The 9,071-nt window shown below is 43.6% G+C and overlaps 1 protein-coding gene across 1 annotated transcript; it reads left to right on the top strand.

Moving 5' to 3' along the window:
- The first annotated feature begins 34 nt into the window (after positions 1 to 34).
- On the top strand, positions 35 to 8,686 carry GCNA (germ cell nuclear acidic peptidase). Its single transcript, XM_027900736.1, has 10 exons — positions 35 to 75; positions 1,362 to 1,408; positions 2,184 to 2,235; positions 2,600 to 2,673; positions 3,192 to 3,614; positions 3,958 to 4,129; positions 4,291 to 4,435; positions 5,833 to 5,968; positions 6,857 to 7,061; positions 7,993 to 8,686. Exons 3-10 carry the CDS (start codon positions 2,195 to 2,197, stop codon positions 8,243 to 8,245), a joined length of 1,449 nt encoding a protein of 482 aa, XP_027756537.1. The 5' UTR covers positions 35 to 75; positions 1,362 to 1,408; positions 2,184 to 2,194; the 3' UTR covers positions 8,246 to 8,686.
- Positions 8,687 to 9,071: the final 385 nt, after the last annotated feature.

Raw genomic sequence — 9,071 nt, 5'->3', positions numbered from 1 at the left:
GCACGGGGCAGCGGCTGCAGGCGGGCGGAGCCCCGGAACAGCGGCCGCGGGCAGCCAGGGATGGCGGGGCGGAAGGTGAGCGACCCTGCCTTGTTTAGGTTAATTTATATTGAAATTATATATATAATGTATATAATATTAATTCAGAAAAATTATATATAAATATATATAATATATACCTATATACACTTGTATGTATGTATATGCATGAACATATATCTGCATGAACATGTATGTGCATGTACATATGTGCGCATGTACATATATATGCATGAACATGTGTATATATACATATGTGTATATATATTTAGATTTATATAATATATATATTTGAGCATACTATATATTATCGTGTATATTATACATATTTTATATAATTTTACATCTTTTTATATATAAAAATATAGATTATATATAGAAAATATACTATATTATAGTGTGTATATAGAAAATATACTATATTATATATAGTGTGTATATAGAAAATTTACTAGACTAAATTATATCTTGTATAATATATAATGCATAGTTTTATGTACGTTATATATTATAATACACTATATTTTGCATGGCACATGTTATACTATATTATATATAGAATATGTTACAATACCTAATTATATTGATTTATAATTTTAGATCACACCCCCATTTGTTTCATGGCAGTTGGTATCTATTAACACGTTTCACAATTACAGTCTTTAAAGTTTAAATACCTTCGGTTAAAAGAAGCTGCCTTCCTGTTCTCAAGCAGATTGCTTGGTGTGTTTTCCTGGCTGTTGATGTTTGGTGGTTGGCAGGAAATGAAGTCAATAATTTGGTAAGGAGAGGTCAGCTTGCCTCGACATTTGCGTGAGGATTGCAGGCCGGTGGTGATGCCTCCCTTCTGCCCCCTGAAAGAGCTTTGAGAGCTGCTGCTTGGTGTTAAACATTCATGGCAAACATTTCAGAGTGCCTTTCCTACACAAGCAGCTGATTACTCATCAGTGTGTGCTTTCAGCTTTCAGGCTGACTGTAACACGCTTCTCTACCAGATCACACACCACGTGTAAGATGAAAACAAGCTTTCTGTCCCTTCTGACTTCTGGTATCCAACACAATATCCCAAGCCTGTGCCTTCAAAGGGTTCCAGATTTTGATGGTTGATTGCTACTGACATTGTACATACAGGGTTGCTAGAACTTATATATTAAAATTTATAATATTCCTGTTTTAAACAGTTCAAATGGTTCAGCCTGTTTGCGATGTTCAGTGCTTTTCCCAGTCCATATTTGGTTCTGGGTGTTCACAGGTGTTTCAGACCGGTGGAGATGCAGATCCACTTCCCACTGACCTAACGTTCTGCATTTCACTTTTTGCAGCCAGGCCCTGTACTTGTCTTCCAGCAGTGATGACGAATTTGAGACGTGTAAGTCACGATTTGTTTTCTGGACTATGAGCAGGACACATTTCTAGTTACAGTGAAGTGTTTTTACACATGATTTTCTTCCACAGCTTGTGCTGCAAAGTACATTCTGTCCTTGCAGTGCAGTCTTGGTGGCTCTATGCCACAGGGAGTGTTTTTTTAATTTGCCTCATTTTTGGATGCTTTTTGCCTTGCATTACATTTCTGTTGTTGCCTCAGTTTTATCCCTTCCCTGTCACTCATTTGCTTTCTTCTTAGCCTACAAAAGATCTTTGAATAAACCTTTAAAGCAGATTTCTCATTGCTTTGGAGTTCTTGCCGTGCTCCAGCTCAGTGCCACGTGAATCATCTCAAGCCTTACTACCAGCTGAAATAAAATGTGCTGTATATAGTTCCTGCACTACCTCTGGACTTTTAAGTCTGATAAATATTTCAATATATTTATTGAATTATATATTATTATTCACTTTTCTGTAATTTGTTTTGAAGTTAAATATTTGCCAGTCTGCTCCTTCCCCTGGCTCCTCTTTCAGGGAGGCTGCTGAGTGATGTGCCCTCTCTGTCCTGGAAGGGGACTTGGAGCAGAATATTTGCAAAGCCACTCTGCTGCCATCCTGTCACTGTAGTGCCAGCTGTTGTAGGAAAGACTGCAGTGAAAATATCTGCCAAGAGACAAGTTCGTGGGTTTTAAAGACTTGATCTTTTACTGGCTGCAAACTTGAAAATGCCTAAGAAAAGAAACAGAACCTTGTTCTTAATTAATCTTCTCTTGCTTTAGTTTTAGCCAGAATGAAAACTCCCAAAAGTGTTCCTAAAAAGGCAGATGCAAGGTGGGTGCTGTAATTAATTACCTTTCTGTGTTCATATAACAGTTTTCTGTATCACATTTACTAAGCAGAATACAAGAAAAACAATCAAAAGGTCTAGTGACTCATGGGCAGATTCCTGTATGGGAGCGAGTGCAGACAGAACTGTTAATGTGTCAGTCTGTAAGTTCAGGATAAAGATAAAATGGGATGTTGGGAGGTGTAAATGCTCCTTTGCCATTCCTGTTTATGGATGAAGTTGGTACCATTCGTGGTGAACAATAATAGTGTTCTATTGGGTGGCTTTTTTTGGGTTGCTTTCTTAGTAGGGTGAATTTACTGTTGTATTCTCCTGCTTAGTCCTACCTTTTTTTTTTTTATTTTACAGTTTGAAAGACTTCATTGATGACTCAGATGATTTCTTCTTGGACTTTAAAGTGAGAAAGAGCACGAAAAAGAATGGCAAGTAATTGTGCAACAGCATATCTGAGGTGGGAATTTTAATGAGCGGAAAGGCAGCATAAATCTCGGAGAGAGCTGACCCCTGATCAAGAAGGGCAGGATCTCTTTCAGCTGGTGGGAATGTGAACCCTGAACAGTGTGTGCCATCTGGGAAAAGCTGCAGAAAGCCAATGGAATGGTGTCTGGAGGGGAAATGAGTGAAGCAAAGTGGACCAGAAGCATCACTGGAAAAATAAAAAAGGTCTCCTGTAGATCTGATGTGATCCCTTGGTCCTGACAGGACAGAGCTGGGATGTCACAAGCTTTGTTTGTTGGCAGGCTGCTTTATTTTAATATATCTTCCAGTAACTTTTCACGTAGTAAAATGGTAAATGAGCAGGGCAGAGCAAAGCAAATGCAAAGATTCCTCTCTGTTTATGTTTTCCCATCCTTCAAGGGACTTTTTTTTGGTGTTCAGACAAAGGCAGGTCTCTGAAATGCAACTGCCAAAACTTTAAGCTCTTTCTTTTGGATTGCAGCACAGAAGGATCTTCAGACCCCGAGGAAGTTGATGAGTTCTGGAAAGAAAAGCACTTGCTGCCAGGAATTGCATTTTGCAGACAGTTCGAGCGACGCTGAAGATTCTGTCTTTGTGGAAAGTCCATGGCACGACCCCCAAAAAGGGGGAGGGAAAGACTGGAAAGAGAGTCAGAGGTGCACAAAACTTTCACCTCCACAAAATCTGAAAGGGTCAGTCTCCAAAGGCAGCCCAGATGTGCCTGTCAGAAGGAAAGAAAGAAGCTGTGAAAAGAGCACAGAAAATAAATGTTCCACAGTGGCAGTAGAGTCAGACAGCTCCGATGACAGCTTTGAATCCTTAATGGAACGCATAAAGAAGAGAAATCCGCCCCAAAAACCAGTCCTAGGCACAAGTAAAACTGTCCATCAGCCCAGCTCAGTAGGTAAGCAGTTGTTCATGGCTAACTTGCAGTGGCAGTGCTGACTGTGCCTGACTCTTCCTATTTATGTGGCACAGACTCCTGAGGGGCAGCCCAGCAACTTTGGATCTGCATTTGGTGAATCAGAAATGAGGATGATTTACAACATAGAAATATGCCCTGGGAAAGAGCAGTTTCCTTAAGTGGAATATATCAATTATATATGCCTTTGCATTCAGGTGTGCACAGCAGGAGTTCATTCTGAGGTGCAATATTTGGCTTTTCCAGTGTTGTCAGTTGGTTGCTGGTGTCTGTGCTCCTGATTCTTGGACAGTGTGTGATCCTGTGGCTCTTTCTGTTGAACCAGAAAACATCAAGCCACCCTGCAAAGATGCACAGCCCTTGAAAGGGGAGGGAGTCAAGATACCAAGGCCAAACTCCACTTCAATTGCAGAAATATCTTCCACGACAAGGACTCCTGCAAGAATTCCTGGGAATGAACTGGTCACTTGCTCACAATCAGCAAAGACAGACAGAAGGTGAGTGTTTCTCCACTGTTCCTGTGTTCCAGGTCATTTAGAGATGGACAAAGAGGTGCTAAGCACTTTGCCTGGGATGATGTAGTGACTCCTCTGGTCATTTCTATAACTGTGTTTACCAACACAAAACCTTTACAAGAGCTTTCTGGCTTTCCTTGCAGGCTCAGGGTGTGCTCAGTGCCTGGTTGCTTCTTGCAAGATCTTTCAAATCCCACTTCCCACTATGTGAAGTCTTTCAAGAAGAATAAAGAGGAGCTGACTCAGAAGCTCTACAGGCTGTTCAACAGCACCATCTTTGATCAGAAGGTTGGTTTCAAAACAAGAATTACTGTTCTAAAATGCTGGTTAATATGTCACTCCTCACTTCTTTATCCTCTTCAGTGCTAAACTTCACAGCAATGCCTTGTGTTTGCTTTAGCTCGGGCAGTTTCTCTGGAAGGGGGTTGGGATGCAGCAGTTTTCAGAGTGGCTTTGCTTTCCCAGCTGTGATGGATGAAGCACCATCCTCGAGTCAGGAGTCTGGGTGGAATCCAGGAGGCTCTGATGGGAGAAGCTGCTGTGGGAGGGCCCTTGGATTGGTTTCATCTGATCCTTGTGTTGCATGGCCATGCCTGCCTTTCTGCAACAGATTAAAAAGGTGCTTATGCTTCGAGTAGCAGTTTTGGGTGGGCAGAAAGCTACAGGTTGTGTTTCAGATTTAAATTTCAGAGAACTGCTGTCTTGGCCTTCACATCTGTTGGGATACTGGGGGCCCTGCTCTGGTGAGAAATATCCTTGAAAGGAAGGATGCTGTGCTCAGTAATTCCAACAGAAATTTCCTTCAGGAAGGAAAATGTTTCTCTGCAGATGAGAGAATATTGTTGAGCTGACCAAGGGCAGGCTGAGGTCACAAATTCACATAAAACTGAGCTGAACAGGCTTGCTATTGCTGAAAGCAAAATATCTGATTGACCAGTGCTTCAGCCCTGAGCCTGTGCTGGCAGTTACTGCTGTTAAAGCCTTGACTTAAGCTCATTCATTTAGATGACAGAAAACTCTTGGTAAAAGTACAGAACTAATTAATATAGATATGATGAGGGCTTGCAAAATCAGGGGCAGCGCAGAAGATAAGCAAGGGGGGATTATTCACCCTCTCACAGAGTGAATTGCAAGTTGCAGGTTCAGCACAACCAAAGCAGATGGCACTTAACCTGTAAATTATTAAATTGTAGAACTTCTGATCACAGACTGCTGTAGATGCTAAAAATACTTATGTATTCTTAAACATACACACTCTCTCTCCACAAAACCACTCTAATGGGTATTTAATACAAAGGAACCACCTGTGGTTTAGGGAGGTGTTGCCTTACAAATGATTAGCAGTTGGAAAGAGGTTCTTTTTTTTTTTGGAAGAGGAAATTGCGGTTTCTGCCTATCCTGTCCTTGTATTTCTTCTTAAGCAGCTTGTTTAGCCACTGTTGGAGGTAGAATAGAGGAACTAAGGGACTTCTGGTCTCATCCTGCATTGTGGAACTCCCAGTGTTGGTTACAGAGACACTGATTGTGAGAATAAGAAGCCACGGGGGGTGAGTTTGCATGTTAAGGGACCACAGTGTGTTAGGAACATCCTGTACCAGCTCTGCAGCAGATCCAAGGGGAAGCCAGAGGGCCAGAAGATAAGAGAGGCAGAGAGGGCAGATGACACGTCCTGTTTTGTTTTTCAGTTACCAGAGGCAATGGAGATAATCTGGAATAAGAAGATGAGGAAAACAGCAGGATATTGTGTGACAGGGCAGACACGTCCCGAGGGAAAGCGCTACGCTCGCATCGAGCTGTCCGAGAAAGTCTGTGACTCTGCAGGTGGGGAAAAGAACTGATGTGTCGATTCTTCTTTAAGCAAGCAAGTTATAGAGATAAAAACACCAATCTGAGGCCTGAAACTGGACCCTGCTTTGAGATTTCGTATTACCTCGAATAAATAAATCCATCAATTGATGATTGAGAGGCTGGGCAAATGTACAAAATGTGAGAGCAGAGATGTATTCACATTAACTGCAGTATTTTGTTTATATTTCTTACTGATTTGAAGACCCACAGGCATCGTGTTGCTCTAATTCTGTATGTGCTACAGTGGCAATTTAAAGCTGATTTCTTCCATCACAGCCAGCCACCTTGTTGGTAGTGTTTAAAGCTGGAGTAAAGACAGGTCAGGGACATGTTAAGTCCTATTAAGTGGCACTGTAATTGTTCTTTCTCGCTCATCCCTTCCCAGTTTGGGGAAACAAATCATAAAATGGTTTTAATTGAAAGGGATTGATAAAGATGTTAAACAGGACTGAGCCCTGGGGAACACCACTGGTGACCTGCCCCAGGTGGGGGTAAATCCACTCCCCACCACTCTCTGGGCTTGGCCATCCAGCCAGTTTTTTACCCAAGGAAGGAAGAATACACCTGTCCAAGCCATGGGCTGCCAGTTTCTCCAGGAAAATGCTGTGGGAAAAGTGTCAAAGGCTTAACCAACCAGTGGAAAAAAACCTCAAACAGATCAGGTGTGCAGGGAAGCAACCAGGATGCTGAACTGGAGCTCATCACAAAGCTGGAAATGCACCACGTAAAACCTTGCCTTGGAGCATTTTATCAAGACAGTGGTAGTTCTGACCTCCAAAATAACCCTTAGTTAGGACACACTTGGTAAGTGTGTGCTTCCCCACGCCTGGCTGACGTCAGTGTGTGTGTGCTGCCCCCCAGACCGCCTGCGGGACACGCTGATCCACGAGGTTTGCCACGCGGCCACCTGGCTCATCAACGGCGTCCGGGATGGACACGGGCGCTTCTGGAGGTTCTACGCCAACAAATCAGCCGTCATTCACCCCGAGCTGCCGGTGGTGACGCGGTGCCACAGTTACGAGATCAACTACAAATTCACCTACGAGTGTGTTCAGTGCAAAGCTCGGTGAGTAACGCTGGGATGTGACCGTGTGTTCACTTCAGCTTGCCGGTCTCCTGGCTCTAGAAATCACGGGGCCCTTAAAATGTGAAGCAGTTGGGATACTCTGAGTTCCCTGATGTTTTCAGAGCCCACAGAACCTCCCTGTGGGATTCCCACATGTTTTTGTTTCCAGGTAGTTTGAGTTCTAGTTCAGAGGTCAGGACAGGCAAAAGTGTCCTGTGAGATGATGGGGGGTCTTTGGGAAGCAGTTAAGAGATATGTACCTTGGCTTTGAAGGAACAAGTCCTTGTAAAAACTGGGCACAGAATGTGTGACAACAGTTAGATCCTAGGACAAAGTATCAGAGGAAGCTTTCTAGGGTTTGTATCTTGATGACTTTGAATTAAGACTAAAAAAAAGCAGCTGACAAGGGTGTTGTTGTTGGTATTGTTGTTGTTATTATTATTATCCCACTCCATTCTCCAAAATTTAGGGAGAATTTATGCTTAGAAAGCATATGTGGCATTTTTTAACTCTCAGGGTCATATGTGCAAGTCCCAGAAGGAAACATTTCACATATGGAATCTTCTTGAGGTGTTGATTAGGACTGTACAATGCATTAGTTGCTCAGATGCATCAGAGCATTGATGTTTTTTGGTGATGGCTCTGAGGAGAAACTCCAAGGGGCAGTTGATATGTGGGTTGTGGAGGTGTTTGCAAATGTTGTAGCAATTCATACTCCTGGGCTGAGAGTAGGAGAGACAGAGGGAGGGTCCAAGCTCAAAAGGCAGTGGAGTAAGTTCTAGGACAGAGCTGTGCAATACAGATTTGATTGTTCTGCTGTGTGAAGTGGGTACTGTTTGCTCTTCTCAAATACTGGCTTAGAAACCTGACCTGAGTATCCAGGTGGAAGAGGAAGGAGCCCCTTCCCACAAATCCTTATTTTCCCCGGCAGGATCGGCCGGCACTCCAAGTCCCTGGACACGGAGCGCTTCGTGTGTGCCTTCTGTGGGGGACGGCTGTGCCTGCGCCAGCCCCCGGGCAAGGGGGGCACCCCTGCCAGGACACAGCTCACACCTTTTGCCAAGTACGTGAAGGAGAACTACGGACTGGCCAAGAGAGAGCAGCAGGGGCTGAGCCACGCGGAGGTCATGAGGAAACTCGGGGCTGATTTCGCTCTGAAAACCAGGCTTGATGATTCCTTTTAATTTCCTTACTTGATGCCACCTAAATTTTGTATGTAGAGTAGCAGGTGAGTCTAACGTGAGTCTAAGAATTGTTTCAGAGCATTCCAGATAATTTGAGCACTAAGTATTTCTAATAAAGACCTTAAAGCCTTTTCTAAAATGGGCAAGAGTGAGCAAAAATGACAACAGCTAGTCCAGGGTGATGCACAAGTCAGGGTATCCTTAGACTTCAGGTGAACACCACCTGTGCCTGGGAAGATGCAGTTCCAGGCCCTTTGGGACTGACTCACTGCGTTTGTCTGGAATTTTCTGAGCAGCACACAGTGCTCCCCAGCATGTCTTCACTGACTCCAGGGAGCAATGGATTTACTCTTCCATCTGGTACCTGTGTGCTGTAAGCTCTGTGTATGTGCTGAGGAACTGCCGGGTGTGCATCTGTCTGGGATTGCCAGGTGGAAGGAAGTCCAGGCCCACCAGTCCTCTGATTCCATCTGAATGACTTCCAGGCAGGAAGAGGGGCAGACCTGAGCTGGGCTTCAACATGGGTTCAGATATTCTCCCATGTGGAGTCTCTTGAGTGATCCTTGGTGGCTTAAATCTGGTAGAGAAAGTGAGTTTTGCCAAGGCCTTCTGGCCCTGAGTGAGACTGAGGCTCTCTGATTGAAAATGTGAATGCAATTTACCTCTGTCATTGAGATGTCATAGAAACTAAAATAGATGCAAGAGGTCAGGGTGGGGAAAGCAGATTCAAACACTTTCCACCACGGATGACTTTAGTCTTTCACGTAAAATGTGACTGAATGAATTTGTCTTTTAGTGTTCGTGTTTTCTGTAAGCAAATTGCTCA

The sequence above is a fragment of the Empidonax traillii genome, unplaced genomic scaffold (genome assembly GCF_003031625.1).
Source record: "Empidonax traillii isolate 1590-97213 ecotype Southwest subspecies unplaced genomic scaffold, ASM303162v1 scaffold746:size489142, whole genome shotgun sequence".
Lineage (NCBI taxonomy): Eukaryota > Metazoa > Chordata > Aves > Passeriformes > Tyrannidae > Empidonax > Empidonax traillii.
The sequence above is the reverse complement of the archived record's forward strand: the minus strand, read 5'-3'. Positions and strand labels throughout refer to the sequence as shown.

Bases quoted from the DNA above. Each gene is read 5' to 3' on its own strand.
- GCNA (XM_027900736.1), top strand. From the start codon at position 2,195: ATGAAAACTCCCAAAAGTGTTCCTAAAAAGGCAGATGCAAG. The intron at 2,236-2,599 runs GTGGGTGCTGTA...TTTATTTTACAG, and splicing joins CCTAAAAAGGCAGATGCAAG to TTTGAAAGACTTCATTGATG. The intron at 4,130-4,290 runs GTGAGTGTTTCT...CTTTCCTTGCAG, and splicing joins TCAGCAAAGACAGACAGAAG to GCTCAGGGTGTGCTCAGTGC.